The sequence below is a fragment of the Mastigoproctus giganteus genome, chromosome 12, assembly GCF_048544385.1.
Source record: "Mastigoproctus giganteus isolate SK-2022 chromosome 12, ASM4854438v1, whole genome shotgun sequence".
Classification (NCBI taxonomy): Eukaryota; Metazoa; Arthropoda; class Arachnida; order Uropygi; family Thelyphonidae; genus Mastigoproctus; species Mastigoproctus giganteus.
The window spans coordinates 110307031-110328912 of record NC_143586.1 but is presented as its reverse complement, the minus strand read 5'-3'; the positions used below and the strand labels follow the sequence as shown (position 1 = coordinate 110328912).

At 38.9% G+C, this 21882-nt stretch overlaps 1 protein-coding gene across 1 annotated transcript in view; it reads right to left on the bottom strand.

Moving 5' to 3' along the window:
- Positions 1-21882, bottom strand: part of LOC150077337 (HORMA domain-containing protein 1-like) — a 578215-nt gene that overhangs the window by 240210 nt on the left and 316123 nt on the right. Inside the window, exon 10 of the mRNA XM_090385860.1 lies at positions 14600-14735. Coding sequence (XP_090241986.1) covers positions 14600-14735 — 136 coding nt within the window. The remainder of the gene's footprint in view (positions 1-14599; positions 14736-21882) is intronic.

Here is a 21882-nt window from a genome sequence, read left to right as displayed (position 1 = left end):
TGATGATGGTATTCAAGCTTAATGTCCAAGTTTGCAGATGACACAAAGGTTGGCAGGGTTGTCAAGGACACTACTGACACTATGCTGCTGCAACAGGATCTGGAAAGGTTGAGCAGATGGGCTGAGAGGTGGCAAATGAAGTTTAACATTGACAAATGTAAAGTACTACACATGGGAAACAGCAACCCCAGAGCAACATATCAACTCTGTGGTACTACACTTACAGTGGTAGAGAATGAAAAGGACCTGGTAGTAATTGTGCAGGCAGATATGAAGTTTTCTGAGCAGTGCAGATGGTCTGCAAGAGTAGCTCATGGTGTCTTGTCAATGATATACAGGAATTTTTCTAGCAGGGATAAGGAGGTGATTATTCCCTTGTATAAGGCACTGGTCAGGCCACACCTTGAGTACTGTATACACGTCTGGAGGCCTCCTTTCAAGAATGATGTAGAGCTGCTGGAACAAGTACAGAGATGGGCAACAAGATTAGTGAATGGAACAAAGGGTTGCTCTTACGAAGAAAGGCTTAAGTTTTGCAAAGTACAGTGTCTGGAGACTAGGCACCGGTGAGGTGATCTGATAGAGGTGTATAAAGCCCTGAATGGTTTGGGCATGCTCAATGCCGATGGGATTCTTCCTCTTGCTCAGAATAATCACCTGAGGGGGCATAAATTCAAATTGAGGAAAGACAGATATAGGATAGATACGTGGAAATTTGACTTTATCCAGCAGGTAGTTGGTTGGTGGAACAGACTTCCATCCCTTGTTGTGGATGTTCAGAGCCTAAATAAATTTAAGGCTCAGCTGGACAGGTATTTCGAACGAACCAAGGGGTGAAATGGGAGTGGGATTTTTTTTTTTTTTTTTTTCTTTTTTGGCTGATGCTGCATAAGCTTGCTTTCTTGCATCATATGCCTCTACAAATGCTAATGCTAACGCATTGAGCATGCTCAAACCATTCAAGGCTTTATACACTTCAATCAGATCACCTCACAGGTGCCTAGTCTCCAGACACTGTACTTTGCAAAATGTACGCCTTTTTTTCGTAAGAGCAACCCTTTCTTCCATTCACTAATCTTGTTGCTCATCTATGTACTCATTCCAACAGCTCTACATATTTCCTAAAATGAGGTCTGCAGACCTGTATTCAGTACACAAATGGTGGCCTAACCATTGCCTTATACAAGGAGATAATCACCTCCTTATCCCTGCTAGAAAAATTCCTGTATATCATTGACAAGACACCTTCAACTACTCTTGCCGACCGTCTGCACTGCTCAGAAAACTTCGTATCTGCCTGAACAATTACCCCAGGTCCTTTTCATTCTCTACCACTGTCAGTGTGGTACTATAGAGTTGATACGTTACTCTGGGATTACTGCTTCCCATTTGTAGTACTTTACTTTTGTCAATGTTAAACTTCATTTGCCACCTCTCAGCCCATCTACTTAACTTTTCTAGATCCTGTATCAGCAGTGTACTGTCATTGTTGGCAGAGTGTCATTAAGAACCCTGCCAACCTTCGTATCGTCTACACACTTGGAAATAAGCCTGATATATACCATCATCAATACCATTTATAAATACAGAAAACAATAATGGACCCAACATTGAACCCTGAGGGACTCCACTAATAACATTAGTCCACGATGAGTAGTGTCCATTGATTACCACTCTCTGTCTTCTCCCACTCAAACATCCCTTTATCCATATCAGCAATTCGCCTCCAATACACACTGCTTCAATATCTGCAGCAGTCTTCCATGTGCAACAGTATCAAAGGCTTTTCTAAGATCCAAATATATGATATCAAAGTTATTCTTTGCATCCAGTTCCTTTGTGACTACATCATAGTATCCAATCAAATTAGTCAGACTAGACTTCCCCTTAACAAACCCATGCTGTGCCCGAGGTTTTAACTGAAGTCTTGTCTAGATGACCCTGCAATGCTTCTTTAACCCATTATTAATTTCCCTGCAACAGAAATTAAACTAATAGGTCTGTAATTACCTGTGTCTCCCTTTGATCCTCTTTGTGGATTGGGGTCCCATTTGCACATCTCTGGTCCAGGAGTACCTCCCCTGAGTCCAGGGAAGCTCTCATAATTATGGTTGAGGGTTTGCTTACTTCCTTTGCCATCTCCTTTAATATAACTGGATAAATTCGATCCACCCCATCTACCTTTCTTGTGTTTATCTTCAACAATTTCTCCTCCACTTTACTCTCAGTTATTACAAGATTATCTAGCTTACTGCCAGAGTTGAATACACCTCTGGCATTCCCCTCCCTGAATAACTCCTCATGAATGTCGATGTAAAATATTCATTTAGTTTGTTAGCTACCACTGTGGAAATTGCACACAGTGGTGTCTCAAGTTAAAGATCCAATAGCCCATGACTATACTAGTAGTGTGGTCTATGAGATTAAGTGCCCGGATTTTGAAGGAGACAGGGCGATGTTTAAAAGACCGTCTGGAGGAGCACATGACCGCTATTAAGACTGCTGATTATGCGAGGTCTGCTGTGGCAGAGCATTTCTGGGAGAAGCAGCATCGGATCTCCCCTGAAGACGCGGTCATTACGGACCGTGCCCATGGATTTTGGGAATGCAAGTGGCTCGAGAGCTTGCGAATCGGTTCATCCAGTCGTAATACTATTAACAGGGACAGGGGGACATGTTTACACCCCCTGTTTGAGGCGGTTGTCCTCAGATGGGATGACCGGTTCTGTTTGACAGGTTCCCGAGCCACTTCCGTTTCCGGTACGCACGTGATCATAAAACTTTTTGGAAAAACTACACCATTAAAAACGCAATTGAAAACATTGATAGTTCTTGGAAAGAAGTCACTAAGAAATGCTTAAATGGAGTTTGGTGCAAAATATGGCCAGAAGTTGTACTAGAAGAAGAAAATAACATCCAAGAAATTAGAAATGAAGTTATCCAGATGGCTCAATCAATAGGTTTCGAAAATGTCGATGAAGAGGTTGTTAGAAATTTATTGAATGCAGAAGATGATGGTTTTTCAGTGGAAGATTTAGAAAACCTTGTTAGCAACGAAGACAAAGATAATGAAGACGAAGTTAAAGAAGTTCCTGCCGAAAAAGTGTTAACAAACAAAGATTTAAAAAGCTGCTTAAATGACATTGAAAACGTTTAAATTTTTTTAGTGAAAATGATCCTGATTTAGGAAGAAGTTTTATTGTTAAGCGATCAGTGTTAAATGCAATAACTCCGTATAGGCAATTGTTAAATGAAAGAGAAAAAAAGCATAAGCAATCAACTTTAGACTCATATTTTAAAATGTGATTTCACTTTGTATGTAAGTTGAATGTTTATTTAATAAAACTTTTCTTTGTTCGAAAAAAAAGCTTTTCATTTTCTTTACGTAGGAACGTATCCCTATTCTGGCCATAGTATTTTTACCTCTGAAAACGAAGTTTCGCTTAACGAAGTAATTTCGTGGAACGCATCCTATTCGTTATTCGAGGTATGCCTGTATATCACTGCGTAAATATCAAATTGTTTAAATATCATCACTGCTACTTATAGTAAAAGGGTCTATTTATCTCTCCTCATCGAAATATATTAAAATGTATTGACTATAATTAAAAATAGCAAGAGCTTAAAATGCCGAAAGTTAAGACGGAAAATATGCACAAAGCTTAAATAAAACCGGCACTCACCTCATGATCCATTTAGTTGCATGAATTATATAAAAAAAAGGGGGGTATGAGAAGGTCTCAGATTAAAAATTAAAAACTAAAATCATAAGTTAAAAACATCTTCAGTTGGCACTAAGGAAATGAAGGATAGAGAATCAGAGTGAACTTTAAGTATCTGATATGTTATGCTGAACATGTGGTATTTTAATGCACGCGAGATTCCAAATTGCGGAAAGGGAAGTCGGAAGTTTGGTGTTGAGGACATCAAGGTTGGTGTTAAGCTGGCACCATTCTATTATGAGAGTTTCGTATTGAAGGAGCTTGTAGCTTGAATTTAATTTAATAATGGTAATTGCAGCATCAATTGAGGGTTATGGTTGTGAGTACACATGTGTTGAGAGAGCTCAGTGTTTCCTTGACAGGTTCAGAAACTATTAACGAGGTAGTATGCGCATGTATTTGTGGTCGTGGATGATCCAAATTTGTTGGTAGTGCTCCCAATGTAACACACGTTGCAATCTGACTGGCAATTGACTAGATAAACTATATTATTAATTTCTCCGCTTTTTTGTATACATGGGTTTCTTTGTATTTTTTAAAAGGAGTTCTAATTTGTTATAAGTGGAGAAAATTAAGGAAATATCTGTGTTAGCGAAGACTTGACATAAATGTCCGGTGATCTGACAATGGTAAGGGAGGACAACACGGGTACAGTAATACCCCGACTTATGCGAACTCGGAGTCACGCGGTTCTCGATTTTTTCGTTTGGCAACACTGCCGTCCACTATCTTCAAGGTCGGTTTCATATACTATCGATATATGGTGCGATGGCGGAGAGTGAATGCGAAAGATGAACAAAATTCATCTTTGCTGCCGCATGAGCTGCACACATATACAAAAATTTGTATTCCAACTGTCATATTTATATGTGTGCATTCGAATTCATGCTCAACTTTTGTTGGAAATTACATCGTTTTCACGAGAGACATAAATCGCGTAGGTTGAGCCGTATATTGATGGCATATGAAAAACGACCCTCAGTGTTTCTCTTGGTGAGTTACACATTGGACGTGTTTCGTGCGAACTCTACGTGTGCAACTGCGATTCTACAATCGACGAAAGTTAAGATTGTTTTGTTATACATTTTCTAAACCCTTAAAAAAACTATGTCGTTCGAACGAAGTAAATCTGATTCTTCTGCGCCTAGTAAGAAAAGAAAAACAATATCTTTGGAATGTAAACTTAACATTATTAAGGATTTTGATAGCGGAATGAAAATTTGTGAATTGGCAAAGAAGTTTGAGCTACCGGAATCCACAGTAAGAACAATCATAAAAGATAAGAGGTATTGCTCAAAACATCAAAGGCAGATATTGTTGGGATATCAGAGACGTGGTGTCACACAGATATAAGGAATGCAGAACTGGAATTTCAGAAGTACAATGTGTACAGAAAGGATAGACAGGATAGGAGGGGAGGAGGGGTTATGCAATTAGTTAAGAAACACATAAAATCCAAGGAAATGAAGCCAGTCGACATTGCTGGACAGTGCAGTGTCGAGTCAGTTTGGTGTGACATAAGCACTGGGAGATCAAAATTGAGAGTACAGTGTGCTATAGACCTAATGACTCTGATGAGTATAATAAGAAACTGTACAGGGAAACAGAGTGGGCCAGTAAATCACAGAGTCTTATAATGGGGGATTTTAATTTCCCAGATATTGACTGGAATTTGTGGGTTGGTCACTCACACACTAGCAAGGCTTTTGTGGATTTATTGGATGATTGTTTTCTACATCAGCATGTTCAGAAAGCAACAAGAGGGAGTAATACTCTTGATTTGATTATCAGTAGTCATTTTTCATGCATTAAGAATCTCCAGATAAAGGAACCACTAGGTGGCAGTGATCACAGTATGCTGAAGTGGGATTTACTAAAAGAGGTAACTACCATCAGGGGTGAAGGGAAAGGTTTTTGCTTTCGTAAAGGTGACTACGATGGTCTGAGACAGTATTTAAATTCTATACAGTGGGACCAAATGATGATGTTACCAACAGCAAATTCAAAATGGGAAGCATTCAAAGAACTTATCTTGGAAGCTACTAGGCTTTACATACCAACTAAGAAATATTGTTCAAGGTTTAGGACTAAGTGGATGTCAGATGAACTAATGAGACATATGGTAGAGAAGAAAAATGCATGGGATACATACAAATTAACACGTGACACAGAAGCCAATGATAGATACAAGTTGATCTGTAACCAAGTTACAAAGGAGGTTAGGCAGGCGAAGGCAGATTACGAGAAATCTTTGGAAAGGGATGCAAAGTAAAACAGCAAAGAGTTCTTTACTTATGTAAACTCTAGAAGGAAGGGGATGAATCAGATTGGCCCACTTGATATCGATGGGTCAACTGTTGATGAGCCTGCTCAGGAGCTAATAAACTAAATGAATATTTTGCATCAACATTCACACATGAGGAGTTATTCAGCGAGGAGAATGCCAGAGGTGTATTCAACTCTGGCAGTAAGCTAGAGAATCTTGTAGTAACTGAGAGTAAAGTGGAGGAGAAATTGTTGAAGATAAATACAAGAAATGCACCTGGGGTGGATGGGATCTATCCAGTTATATTAAAGGAGGCAGCAAAGGAAGTAAGCAAACTCTTAGCCATAATTATGAGACGTTTCTTGGTCTCAGGGGAAGTACCCATGGACTCGAGATGTGCAAATGTGACCCTAATTCACAAAGGAGGATCAAAGAGCGACACAAGTAATTATAGACCTGTTAGTTTAACTTCTGTTCCCGGAAAATTAATGGAGGCACTGGTTAAAGAAGCACTGCAGGATCATCTAGACAAGACTTCAGTTATAGCTCAGACACAGCATGGTTTTGTTAAGGGGAAGTCTTGCCTGACCAATTTGATTGGATACTGTGATGCAGTCACAAAAGAACTGGATGCAGGGAATAACTTTGATATTATATACTTGGATCTTAGAAAGGCTTTTGATACTGTTGCACCTGGAAGACTGCTGCACAAATTGGAGCAGTGTGGCATTGGAGGCAAAATGATGCTATGGATAAAGGGGCGGTTGAGGGGGAGAAGACAGAGAGTGGGAATCTATGGACACTGCTCATCGTGGACTAATGTTATTAGCGGAGTCCCTCAGGATTCAGTATTGGGTCCTTTATTGTTTTCTGTATTTATAAATGATAATGATGATGGTATATCAAGCTTAATGTCCAAGTTTGCAGACGATACAAAGGTTGGCAGGGTTGTCAAGGACACTACTGACACTATGCTACTGCATCAGGATCTGGAAAGGTTGAGCAGATGGGCTGAGAGGTGGCAAATGAAGTTTAACATTGACAAATGTAAAGTACTACATATGGGAAACAGCAACCCCAGAGCAACATATCATCTCTGTGGTACTACACTGACAGTGGTAGAGAATGAAAGGGACCTGGGTTGGTTGTGCAGGCAGATATGAAGTTTTCTGAGCAGTGCAGATGGGCTGCAAGAGTAGCTCATGGTGTATTGTCAATGATATATAGAAATTTTTCTAGCAGGGATAAGGAGGTGATTATTCCATTGTATAAGGCAACGGTCAGGCCACACCTAGAGTACTGTATACAGGTCTGGAGGCCTCATTTCAAGAAGGATGTAGAGATGCTGGAACAAAGGGGTGCTCTTACGAAGAAAGGCTTAAGTTTTGCAAATTACAGTGTCTGCAGACTAGGCACCAGCGAGGTGATCTGATAGAGGTGTATAAAGACTTGAATGGTTTGAGCATGCTCAATGCTGATGGGATTCTTCCTCTTGCTCAGAATAAAGACATGAGAGGGCATAAATTCAAATTGAGGAAAGACAGATGTAGGATAGATGTGCGGAAGTTTGCCTTTATTCAGTGGGTAGTTGGTTGGTGGAACAGACTTCCATCCCTTGTTGTGGAAGTTGATATCTTAAATAAATTTAAGGCTCAGCTGGACAGGTATTTCGAACGAACAGAGGGGTGAAATGAAAGTGGTCTTTTTTTTTCTTTTGGCTGATGCTGCATAAGTTTGCTTTCTTGCATCATATGCCTCTACTAATGCTAATGCTAATAAAGAAAGAATTCTCAAAGTGGTAAAAAATGCTCAATCCTTGAACTCAAGCATAATTCGCAAATGTCATGGTATTATTGCTGAGATGGAAACAATGCTGAAATTATGGTGTGCTAATCAAGTAAAAGTGAAAAAAAGGTGTCAGTCGATCAGAACACTGTGCGCTGTCAAGCTAAGCTGATTTTTGAGAGGTTGAAAGAAGAAGCTGGGGAGGCAGGCAAAGATGAAAATTTTGTATCTAGTAAAGGTTGGCTCAACCGATTTAAAACTTGCTGTAATTGGCACAGTAACACAGAGAGTGGGGAGGCGGTAAGTGCCGATAAAGAAGCTACGTCTTCTTTTCCTGAGACACTCAAGGCTATGATAGAAGAAGGTGACGATAGCACTGAAACCACATGTAACGTGGATGAGACTGGCCTGTTCTGGAAGAAGATGCCTAAAAGAACTTTTATCGCGCATGAGGGCTTTGAGGCGTTTCCAGGCTTTAAGGTTTCCAAAGACCGACTGACAGTGATGGTTGACGGGAATGCAGCTGGTGGCTGCAAGTTAAAACCTCTCTTAATTTATCACTCCGAAAACCCAAGAGCTTTCAAAAATATATCTAAAATTAGCTTACCAGTGATTTCTTGCATCATTTCAAGCTTACCAGTGATTTCAAGCTTTATGATTTGGAAGTCAAATCATAAAGCTTGGGTGACAGCTTCCATTTTTGGGAACTGGTTTGGTCACCACTTCATACCCAAAGTCGAATGTTATTGCAAGTCTAAACAGATTCCATTTAAAGTGATGCTTCTTATTGACAATGCACCCGGTCATCCTCTTGCTACCATAATTAATTTCGACCCATGTCTGAAAGTTGTGTTTTTGCCTCCAAATACATCCAGCTTGCTTCAACCAATGGACCAGGGAGTCATCAAAACATTCAAGGCTTACTACATGAGGCGTTCGTTCGCATGTCTGAATGAAGCTATGAGACAAAATAGTGAGATATCTGTTAAAGGCTTTTGGAAATAATTCAATGTTTTAGATGCCATAGGAATCTCTGAAGAATCTTGAGATGAAGTTTACAAAAAAACATTGAATGGTGTCTGGAAGAAACTTTGTCCATTTTTTTTTTTCAAAAACGTGATGAAAACAATGCCAGAAACTGATCATGTCGCTCATGTGATAGAAGAAGTTGTTAATATTGCCAGGCAATTAGATTTGGAAGTCATTGCTGATGATGTCAACGAGCTGTTGGATTCACATAGTCAGAAGCCGACAATAAATGAGCTCATAGAGATGCGTGAGGAAAACGTCACTGAAGTATCCGACACTTCAGTGTCAGATATTGTAATTCTACCCCTATCAAGGAGTAGAATTTTTTTCAGCATGGTCTGTGCTTGTTAACAGGTGAGACTGCTTCTACAGGGATGGGATACACTTAAATAGAAAGGGTGCAAGAATATTTGTTGATGCTATCGAGGCAGTGTTAGGTGGGTTGGAAAACTGCTAGCTTGGGGCGATTCACAGACTAAAAGGTTAAAAGTAGCCACAGGCAGAGGTTGAGGTGATTCTTGCACAACTTCTATTATAATAAGTAGCGACCTGAAGCGAGGGGTGTTGGGGGTTTCAGGGACTGACAGCAGTCATCGTGAAACAGGTGGGTATATGGGATGTGTTAGGGTAACTATTAATAAGGAATATAATAAGGAATTAGGTACATGTATACCAATGCTAGAAGTATAGGAAATAAATTTGATGAATTTGAAGTGTTGGTCAAGACACCAAAGGCAGATATTGTTGGGACACCACAGAGACGTGGTGCCACACAGATATAAGGAATGCAGAACTGAAATTTGGGGAGTACAATGTGTACAGAAAGGATAGCAGAATAGGAAGGGAGGAGGTGTTATGCTGTTAATTAAGAAAAACATAAAATCAAAAGAAGTGCATCCAGTTGATATAGATAAACAGTGCACTGTTGAGTCAGTCTGGTGTGACATAAGCACTGCAAAAGCAAAAATAAGAGTAGGAGTGTGTTATAGGCCTAATGACTCGAATGAGTACAATGAACAATTGTACAGAGAAATAGAGTGGGCTAATAAATCAGATTGTCTTATAATGGGGGATATTAACTTCCCAGATATTGAATGGAACTTGTGAGTTGGTCACTCACACACTAGTAAGACTTTTATGGATTTATTGGATAATTGTTTTCTGCAGCAGCATGTTTGAGAGGCAACCAGACAGGGTAATACTCTTGATCTGGTTATCAGCAGTGATCATTCGTGTATTAAGAATTTGCAGATAAAGGAACCACTAGGTGGCAGTGATCACAGTGTACTGATGTGGGATTTACTTAAAGATATAGGCGCCTCCGTAGCGAGGTGGGCAGGAGCACAGGGCGTAGCACACTCTTCTTGATTAGACCAGGGTTCAAGCCCATGACCACCAAATACGGAGGATGCGGAAAGGTCAGGAAATGACCACCGCATATCCTGGAGCAATATGGCCTTAGTTGCTAATGCTCCTAAAAACCAAACAACAACAACAACTTAAAGATATAATTACCATCAGGGGTAAAAAGAAAGGGTTTTTGCTTCCGTAAAGGTGAGTACAGTGGTCTCAGACAGCTTTTAAATTCTGTACAGTGGGACCAACTGACGATGTTACCAACAGTAAATTCTAAGTGGGAAGCATTCAAGGAATTAATTGTGGATGCTACTAAAAGTTTCATAACTATTAAGAAATATTGTTCAAGGTTTAGGCCTAAATGGTTATCAAATGAACTAATCAGACTCGTGACAGGGAAGAAAAATGCATGGGATGCATATAAATTATCAAGCAACTCAGAAGCCTATGGCAGATATAAGCTAGTCTGTAATCAGGTCACAAAGGAGGTTAGGCAGGCAAAGGCAGATTATGAGAAATCTTTGACAAAAGATGCTAAGAAAAACAGCAAGGATTTCTCTACTTATATAAACTCTTGATATCGATGGTTCGACTGTTGATGATCCTGCTCAGATAGGAAACAAACTGAATGAGTATTTTGCATCTACATTCACACATGAGGAGTTATTAAGGTTTTAAAATGGCAGAAAGTTATCAAAATGTAGCAGGGTGCTTCACGATTTTGTAATAACTGAGAGCAAAGTGGAGGAGAAATTGTTGAAGTTAAACATAAGAAAGGCACCTGGGGGCGAAAGGGATCTATCCAGTTATATTAAAGGAGGCAACAAAGCAACTAAGCAAACCCTTAGCCATAATTATGAGATCATCCTTGGACTCAACGGAGGTCCCCACGGACCGGAGATGTGCAAATGTATCCGCAATTCACAAAGGGGGATCGAAGGGTGACACGAGTAATTACAGAACAGTCAGTTTAACTTCTGTTCCAGGTAAAATAATGGAGTCACTGGTTAAAGATGCATTGCAGGATCATCTAGACAAGATTGCAGCAATAATTGAGACACAGCATGGGTTTGTTAAGGGAAAGTCTTGTCTGACAAATTTGATAGGATATTATGATGTGGTTACAAAGGAACTGGATGCAAAAAATAATTTTTGATATCATATATATGGATTTCAAGAAAGCTTTTGACACTGTTGCGGATGGAAGACTATTGTACAAATTGGAGCAGAATGGTATTAAGGGTAAGTTGCTACAATGGATAAAAGGATGGTTGAGTGGGAGAAGACACAGGGTGGTAATTAATGGGTGCTGCTCTTCGTGGACTAATGTTATTAGTGGAGTCCCCACAGGTTTCGGTGTTATGTTAGGTCCTCTGTTGTTTTGTATATTTATCAATGATATTGATGAAGGTATATCAGGCTTAATGTCGAAGTTTGCAGATGATGCAAAGGTTGCCAGGGTTGTTAATGACAGTAATAGCAGTGTGCTACTGCAACAGGATCTAGATAATTTGGGCAGATGGGCTAAGCAGTGGCAACTGAAGTTTAACCTTGACAAATGCAAAGTACTGCATATGGGTAGAAGTAACCCCAGAGAAATGTACCAACTGTGTGGTACTACAATTAAGGTGGTAGAAAATGAAAAAGACCTGGGATTAATTGTGCAGTCAGATATGAAGTTTTCTGAGCAATGCAGACAGGCTGCCAGGGTAGGTCACGGGGTTTTGTCAATGATATATTGTTTGTTTGTTTATTTGGTTTTTCAACAATTGGAGCATTAGCAACTAAGGCCATATTGCTCCACTATACGCGTTGGTTATTCCCTGACTTTCCCGCATCCTTCGTATTTGGTGGTGATGGGCTCGAACCCCGGTCTAATCAAGAAGTGTGTGCTATGCACTGCTGCTCCTTCCCACCTGGTTACGTTGGCGGCTCAATGATATATAGGAATTTTGCTAGCAGGAAAAAGGAGGTGATTGTCCCTCTGTATAAGGCAATGTTCAGGCCGCGCCTTGAGTACTGTGTACAGGTCTGGAGGCCTCATTTTAGGAAGGATGTAGATTTGCTTGAGCGTGTACAGAGAAGGGCAACAAGATTGGTGAGGGTGTAATGAAGGGATCCTCTTACCAAGAGAGGCTTAAGTTCTGCAAATTGTAGTGGCTGAAGACTAGGCACCTGCCCAGTGATCTGATTGAGGTGTATAAGGCCTTGAATTGGTTGAGCACGCTGAATTCTGATGGGATCCTTCCACTTGTTCAGATTACGAACCTAAGGGGGCATAAATTCAAATTAAGAAAAGACAGATGTAGAATAGATGTGCGGAAATTTGCCTTTAGCCAGCGGGTGGTTAATTTCTGGAACAAACTTCCATCTGTCGTTGTCGAAGTTGATAGGTTAAATAAATTTAAGGAGGAACTGGACAGGCATTTGGAGGGAATGGTGTGATTTTTTTTTTTTTTTCGGCTGATTCTGCATAAGCTCATTAACACTTGCTTTCTTGCATCACATACCACTAGTACTACTACTACTACTACTACTTCAGACCCAGTTCCACCAGAAAAGCACATGACAATTGCAAGCTTGACAGAAGGTCTCAGCTCAATTGAAAAGGACTTAAAAATTTTAGAAAACATAGAATCCAACGAAGAACATGTTATAGCTACAAAGCAAGGAACAAAAAAATTATTAGCTTGCTGCGAAGAAATTCTGCATGAAAAAAAGAAGGCGCTGTATTGTCAGACGAATTTGTTAGATTTTATGAAGCCATCGACATCGAAATAACTTTTTACGTAACTCATTTATTTTTTTAATACATATTTTGTATTAATATGTATAAAGAACTGCAATTTTATTAAATACTTTTCTTCTAAACTAGTGTTTTTGTTAGTCCCAACTTATGCGAATTCGACTTAAGCAATTTTTGTCGGATGCACCTATCGCATAACTTCGGTGTATTGGTGTATTTGAAATGTTAGGCTTTTTTATAACAGGATTGTTAGGGTTATGAATTTTATCCTGCTGCTAGAATAGTTTGTTGAATTAATCTGACTGGATATTTCCTAGCTGCAAACTTTTCCGTGAGGCATTTTAACTCAAAAGCCAAATCATCTTGCGAATGGCAATATTTTAAGAAATTAAAGACTTGATTATAAAGAACGGATTTTTTTATACCAAGGGGTTTATGCAAATGAAAGTGTAGGTATTTGCCTGTAGATTTTTGTACCTAGTATATCTGAGTAGTCAGGAGCAGGAGTACAGCAGCACATGCTTCTTGAGTAAGCCGGGGTTCAAGCCCCTGACTGCTAAATACGGTCGATCTGCCAACCCACACTGGACCAGCGTGGCAGATTATGGTCCATTTCCCTCAACGTGAATTGTTGATAAAGGCTGCAGTTTATTTTTTTTTTATTTAAGTTGAGGAAATTAATTGTGTTATTAGTTTCTAATTCCAAGGTATATTTAATTTGGGATGTATTGAATTAAACTTAATAAAGAGATTGTCAATGGTAACTTTCATTGTCAAATCGCCAGACGTTTATATCGTCTTTGCTAACACAGATATTTCCTTAATTTTCTCCATTTATAACAAATTAGGAACTCCCTTTAACAAATACAAAAAACCCATGTATACGAAACGGGAGATATTAATAATATAGTTTATCTAGACAACTGCCAGTTAGATTGTAAGGTGTGTTACACTGGGAGCACTACCAACAAATTTGGATCTTCCACTACTGCAAATACATGCACATACTACTACATTAATAGTTTCCAAACATGTCAAGGAAACACCGAGCTCTCTCAACACATGCATATTCACAACTATAACCCCTCAATTGATGCTGCAATTATTAAATTAAATTCAAGCAACATGCTCCTTCAATATGAAACTCTCAAAATAGAATGGTGCCGGCTTAACACCAACCTTGACGTCCTCAACACCAAACTTCTGGCTTCCCTTTCCCCAATTTGGATTCTTGTGTGCATTAAAATACCACATGTTCAGCATAACATTTCGGGTACTTAAAAGTTCACGCCGATTCTCTATCCTTCATTTCCTTAGTACCAACTGAAGATGTTTTTGATAAAAGTCCATCGTTCATGACTATTGTCCTTATTCTCATTTAAACATAATTTTACAGTTTTAAAACTGACAACTAGAGGATGACGCAGTGCACCTCTTTCTCCTCTGAGCTTAATTTTAATTTTTAATTTATGATTTTAGTTTTTAATTTTTAATCTGAGACCTTCTCATATCCCCTTTTTTTATATATAATTCATGCAACTAAACAGATCGTGAGGTGAGTGCCGGTTTTATTTAAGCTTTGACTAAAGTCATTAAAATGTATTTAAAAATATACAGTGCCACACCAAAATACAATTTATTGTAAACGTGCATGTAATCATCTATCTAATTATTAAATCAATATATATAGTTTACCTTAAGATTTTTTTGTCCATTTTTAACCTGATCTGGAACATTTTTCTCTCCACTTATGGCTTCAGATGATAATGGAAGCAATGTTTCATCAAGGACGTCAAATTTCTTTTTGTCAGTCTTGATACGCAACTTTAAGCTAAAATTATGATATTATTATTAAAAAGTTATCTTTCAGTGTAGCAATTAAAATTATTACATTGAAAGATAACTTTATATCAATTGTAAATTTTAAACTTAGAAAAAATCATCAGGAAGTATAGACAGCTAGTTCCAAGAAAGAAGTAAAGAATTTTTTTCAGACTTACTTGTTTCAGTAACTTCTGCACTTTATAACTTTATACATTATTTTTTAATTTGTTATACTATTTGTTCATGGCAACCTTTGGCAATCCCGCCATCCATTATCATACAGGTTAAAATTTGGAATATCACACAGAAAATATAGAAAATGAGGTTTAATAACATACAAATATAGTTTGTGTGTGTGTGTGTGTGTGTGTGTGTGTGTGTGTGTGTGTGTGTGTGTGTGTGTGCAGGAAGGCAGCCTCAAACCAGACCAGCTAACTCCAACATATGGTTTTGGGGTGCAGCATGTTGTCAGGCTTCATTTCTGCATTCCCATTTGGTCTTTTTTCCTGAGAGCTTGGGAGTGATTTCACTGAGATGTTTCTCGGATGGAGGGTGGAATCCAAACATGTTGACAGACTACCACTGGAATCTTGTACGAGAGACACCAATGTTTTTGAAGATAATGAGAGAAACAGAGAGAGAGATATGATTTCTTAAAGAACACATGAACAGATTGTTTTCCCTTTTTATATTTCTCACAAATAATCTCTATACAGGAGGAGATAACAAGGGCAAAACAATTCTCCCGACGGCACAGCTATACTCTCAGCCATAATCATTCTCTGAGATATTATATTTTAATAGCACCAGAGCTTGTTGCTTATATATGTATATTGCATAGAAATGACTATAGAAATGTGCATTCATAAGCCAATATGCATGTTGTGTGGGCTGAAAAACTTGGAATAACTCTAGCAGTATTCCCTATTCTTCTGCCAGAGACTGACTAACTACAATCTCAAGTGAAAAAGACTAGTAATTCCCCCAGTCATTGAAATCATACAAAAAGTAAGGTTTACATGTTGGCTGTGAGCACTATCTAAGAACAACAACAATTCAATGTTGACAGAGATGCAGTAATGTTCCACCACTGGGAAAAAAAAAAAAAAAAAAAAAAATAGTTTTCAAACCACTCACTAAAGATATACCTTTTAATCCAGAGATTTATATTTGACTACATACAGCCAGATAACTGTTGACACTGTTGCGCATGGAAGACTATTGTACAAATTGGAGCAGAATGGTACTAAGGGTAAGTTGCTACAATGGATAAAAGGATGGTTAAGTGGGAGAAGACAGAGGGTGGTAATCAATGGGTGCTGCTCTTCGTGGACTAATGTTATTAGTGGAGTCCCACAGGGTCCGGTGTTGGGTTCACTGTTGTTTTGTATATTTATTAATGATATTGATAAAGGTATATCAGGCTTAATGTCGAAGTTTGCAGATGATACAAAGGTTGGCAGGGTTGTTAATGACAGTAATGGCAGTGTGCTATTGCAACAGGATCTAGATAATTTGGGCAGATGGGCTAAGAAGTGGCAACTGAAGTTTAACCTTGACAAATGCAAAGTACTGCACAACTTTCATCAACCGGTGAAATACCACCACTTTGCTTATTGGAGGCTTGAAGTGGTGAAACCCATGTTTAGTCTCTAGAGCAAAGTTTCTGGCATCCCCCTACACCATACTTCTCCTTCAACCCATGCACGGTACTAAGTACTATAGGTTTTGATACCTTTCGTGTTTGGGGTTTTCATAAAAAAAAAAAAAAAAAAAAGTAACCCCAAAGAAACATACCGACTGTGTGGTACTACACTTAAGGTGGTAGAAAATGAAAAAGACCTGGGAGTAATTGTGCAGTCAGATATAAAGTTTTCTAGGCAATGCAGACAGGCTGCCAGGGCAGGGAAGGTCATGGGGTTTTGTCAATGATATATAGGAATTTTGCTAGCAGGGAAAAGGAGGTGGTTGTCCCTCTTTATAAGGCAATGGTCAGGCCACGGCTTGAGTACTGCGTACAGGTCTGGAGGTCTCATTTTAGGAAGGATGTAGATTTGCTTGTGCGTGTACAGAGAAGATCAACACGATTGGTGAGGGGAATGAAGGGATCCTCTTACCAAGAGGGGCTTAAGTTTTGCAAATTGCAGTGGCTGGAGACTAGGCACCTGCACAGTGATCTGATTGAGGTGTATAAGGCCTTGAATGGGTTGAGGACGCTGAATTCTAATGGGATCCTTCCACTTGTTCAGATTACGAACCTAAAGGGGCATAAATTCAAATTAAAAAAGGACAGAAGTAGAATAGATGTGTGGAAATTTGCCTTTTGCCAGTGGGTGGTAAATTGCTGGAACAAACTTCAATCTGTCGTTGTGGAAGTTGATAGGTTGAATAAATTTAAGGAGGAACTGGACAGGCATTTGGAGGGAATGGTGTAATTTATTTATTTATTTTTTTTTTTCGGCTGATGCTGCATAAGCTCATACACTTGCTTTCTTGCATCTCATGCCACTACTACTACTACTCTAACAGACAAAAGAGGTTTTGAATATCCTTTCATCTCAAAACATCACTGTATAGTATACAAGGAGGGGCTTCAACTTAAGTCTACTGATGCCCTGCTACCAAGCAGAAGAGCAAGACAATCCTCGGTAACATTAAAAACCAATGCATTCTTCTCTTCTCTTCTTGGAATATATGCTCTGGAGCATATTTCCTTCCAGAACAGACGTGTCTTTGTGTACATTATAAACTAAATCGAGAGAATTACTTTCCTTCTTGGCAAGAAATTATCCTTCCAATGACCTGGAACACATCAGGAATGCCTCCATTTAATCAGAGCTGGCACTAAGCATGTGTAAGTGAGACACTTGCCACAGGTGCTGCCTAAAATAGGCTTTGTAGATGTGCTACTGCATATATATATGTGTTAAGATAAGATATGAATTAGGTGCCATTACAAGATTTTGTCTCAGGGGCCACAAATCCTAGCACCTGCCATGCATTTAATGATAGGATTTCACTTTGCTTGATTCCATGTCGTTAGTGCTCATTACTTCTTCATTGAGAAATGAATTTCATTACCTCTTTTTTAAATAAGTTTCATAAATTTCTCCAGTGATCCCTTACCTTCATGAGTCTCCAAATGATTAAATAAACTTTGTGACTTTTTCGTAATGAAGTCCTGCCTGAATATCACAAGGCACTGCAACCCAGCTATACACACAGCATACAGCAATGTTTTCACTTTACATGGCTGATTTAAAATAACCCTGAAGGTTGACTCTGACAGTCGAAATGACTGTTCCACATCACATTTCTTCTTTCCTCACTCATCTTGCCTCTGCATGATTATTTTTATTTCAACAGTGAAAGATATATTTTCTTTGCACCTTTGACAAATTGCAATCTCTTCTGCTAGCAGGATTTTTCCAGATGTTAAAGGAACCACTATTGCTGTACTACTATAATTTACACCAAATGTTTCCAAGAATGTATATTACTTCCTTTCTAGAATTTTGTTTTGATACAAGACCTGTATATGTCTTTTATGCAGTCCCAGTCTCTGCTGAAATCTGCCACAGCCCCGAAATTCCCCAGAAATTCAAGAATTAATCCATTTAATGAGTGGAATAAAAATCAGACCTCTCCAAATGAATGAGAAGTATACCACACCATGAATTGTCAAACTAATAGAGAAAACTTATCTGCAAAAAGATTCAAAACTCCCAAACACTTCCTCATTCATTTCAAAAATATACATGGTCTCAGTTCTAATCTCAATGGTGTCTATTTCCACTTACAGTCTGCCAAACCCCATGTACTTTTTCTGACAGAATCTCAGTTATCAGTTGATTCAAACACTGCTCATCTCAGCTGTCCAAATTATCCTATGTATCATTGATTCCTTTTGCTTCAAAGCAGGAAATTGATCTTTTTCTCACAAACAACCCTTATAAATACATGGTCAAGGTGAGTGGTCCTCTAGGCACCTCAGATCACAACTTGGTGATGGTCTCTTCTCCAATGTAACCTTTCTCACCTGGCCATTCCCAAACTCATGTTGTTTGGCTTTATAAGAATGCAAAATAGATGATCTGCAAGCTTTATTTTCTTCTTTTCCTTAGTCTGATTACTGTTTCAAAATTTCTGATGTCAATGTTTGTTCAGAGATGGTGTCAGTGAAATTATTCTTGTAGGGATGAAATCCTTTATTCCAAGCTCCACTTAAAAACGTCCTTAATCTAAACCTTGGTTTTCCAATAAATGTGCTAAGGCTGTTCAAGAGAAGAATGTTGCATATCATAATTGGGTCATATAGAAATCTCCAAGTTCATTTTCTGCCTACATCAAAGCTCGCAATAATTGTAAAGCAGTTATTAATCAGTCCAAACTAGATTTTGAATAGGTTGAAAATAGAAAACTTGCTTCTTGTCCAAATGGTAACCGAGCATTCTGATCGCTTGCTAGAGCTTTTGTCACAACTTTTGGCCATCTCTGTTCCCACCTCTGTCAAAACCAGATGGTTCTAATGACACTTCAGCTAAGGATACAGCTGACCTGCTAGAATCCTATTTTTGTTCCAACTCATGTGGTAATGATCTAGTAGTAGTAGTAGTGGCACATGATGCAAGAAAGCAAGTGTAGGAGCTTATGCAGCATCAGCCAAAAAAAAAAAAAAAAAAAAAAAAAAATCACACCATTCCCTCCAAATGCCTGTCCAGTTCCTCCTTAAATTTATTTAACCTATCAACTTCCACAACGACAGATGGAAGTTTGTTCCAGCAATTAACCACCCGCTGGCTAAAGGCAAATTTCCGCACATCTATTCTACATCTGTCCTTTCTTAATTTGAACTTATGTCCCCATAGGTTCGTAATCTGAACAAGTGGAAGGATCCCATCAGAATTCAGCATGCTCAACCCATTCAGGCCTTATAGACCTCAATCAGATCACTGCGCTGGTGCCTAGTCTCCAGCCACTGCAATTTGCAGAACTTAAGCCTCTCTTGGTAAGAGGATCCCTTCATTCCCCTCACCAATCGTGTTGATCTTCTCTGTACACGCACAAGCAAATCTACATCCTTCCTAAAATGAGACCTCCAGACCTGTACGCAGTACTCAAGGCGTGGCCTGACCATTGCCTTATACAGAGGGACAACACCTCCTTTTCCCTGCTAGCAAAATTCCTATATATCATTGACAAAACCCCATGACCTGCCCTAGCAGCCTGTCTGCATTGCTCAGAAAACTTCATATCTGACTGCACAATTACTCCCAGGTCTTTTTCATTTTCTACCACCTTAAGTGTAGTACCACACAGTTGGTACGTTTCTCTGGGGTTACTTCTACCCATATGCAGTACTTTGCATTTGTCAAGGTTAAACTTCAGTTGCCACTTCTTAGCCCATCTGTCCAAATTATCTAGATCCTGTTGCAGTAGCACACTGCCATTACTGTCATTAACAACCCTGCCAACCTTTGTGTCATCTGCAAACTTCGACATTAAGCCTGATATACCTTCATCAATATCATTGATAAATACACAAAACAACAGTGGACCCAACACCAAACCCTGTGGGACTCCAACTAATAACATTAGCCCACGAAGAGCAGCACCCATTGATTACCACCCTCTGTCTTCTCCCACTTAACCATCCTTTTATCCATTGTAGCAACTTACCCTTAATACCATTCTGCTCCAATTTGTACATTAGTCTTCCATGCGCAACAGTGTCAAAAGCTTTCCTGAAATCCAAGTATATGATATCAAAATTATTTTTTGCATCCAGTTCCTTTGTGACCACATCATAATAACCAATCAAATTTGTCAGACAAGACTTTCCCTTAACAAACCCATGCTGTGTCTGAATTATTGCTGCAGTCTTGTCTAGATGATCCTGCAATGCATCTTTAACCAGTGACTCCATTATTTTACCCGGAACAGAAGTTAAACTAACTGGTCTGTTATCTTGATAAACACCTCTCACCATTCCCAGTATGCTCATTTCAATTAATTCTGTTGTCTTCCATCAAAAGGCTGTCAGAAGGATTTTGACAAATCTTGATGTTAAGAAAGCTCGAGGTCCTGATGATATTTCTCCACTTGTTCTCAAAACCTCTGCTCTTGAACTTATTCCTGTTCTGTTTCACTTTGTTTCACTTTCTTATTCCAAAGGTGTTTTGCTTTTTGCTTGGAAACTTTCTCATATCCAGCCAGTTTCTAAAAAAAAAGGTGATAAATCCCTCCCATCCAATTATTGTCTCACTGCAATTACTTCTACTCTTTCTAAAGTAATTGAGAAACCAATTAATTGCCAAATCTTAAACTATTTAGAGACCTTCCATCTGATCAGCGATCGCAAGTATGGATTCTGTTAGTGTCGATCCAATATTCTGGCTGATGTTACCCATTTATGGACTAATTCACTGGAAAAGTTTGGTGAAACTCAAGCAGTTGCTCTTGATATTTTAAAGGCTTTTCATCATGTATGGCATAAAGCTCTTCTAAATAAGCTTCCATCTTGTGGTTTGCAAACTATTTTTTGTAATTGGATATACAGTTTTCTCTTTGACCACTTGATGCAGGTGATAGTAGATGGCTCTGTCTTCTAACTTCTCCACTAGTGGAGAAGTTAGAAGACAGAGCCATACCAGTACTAAACTAATACTAGTGTTCTCCAAGGTTCCGTTCTTTCTCCCACTCTTTTCCTCCTTTATATTAATGACCTTTTCTATTGAACAGAAATCCTATCCATAGTTTTGCTGACAGCACATTGCATTCATCTTTCAAGTTTGAGAAACTGTGTTCTGCTCAAACAGCATCCACTTCTTGAATATCCACTATCAATTCCTTAAATGCTGATCACCAGGTAATTTTCCAGTGAGGCAAAGATAACTTAGGTGATTTCAATCCTTCTAAAACTCAGAAAGATTCTTCTGCTCCTATACTTATCTTCGATGACATTTCGATTTCTAGGCAAGTTCATATATATCTCTATTGGGGATTGTCCTGACTTCTAATACCTCTTGGCATAAGAACATTCTCCACACTCTGTCTCACAGACATTCTGTGTCTACTGCATGCCTTTCCCATAGATATTCCATGGGCACATGACATATGTGAATTATAGATGCCAATTCTTCTATAATTCCTGC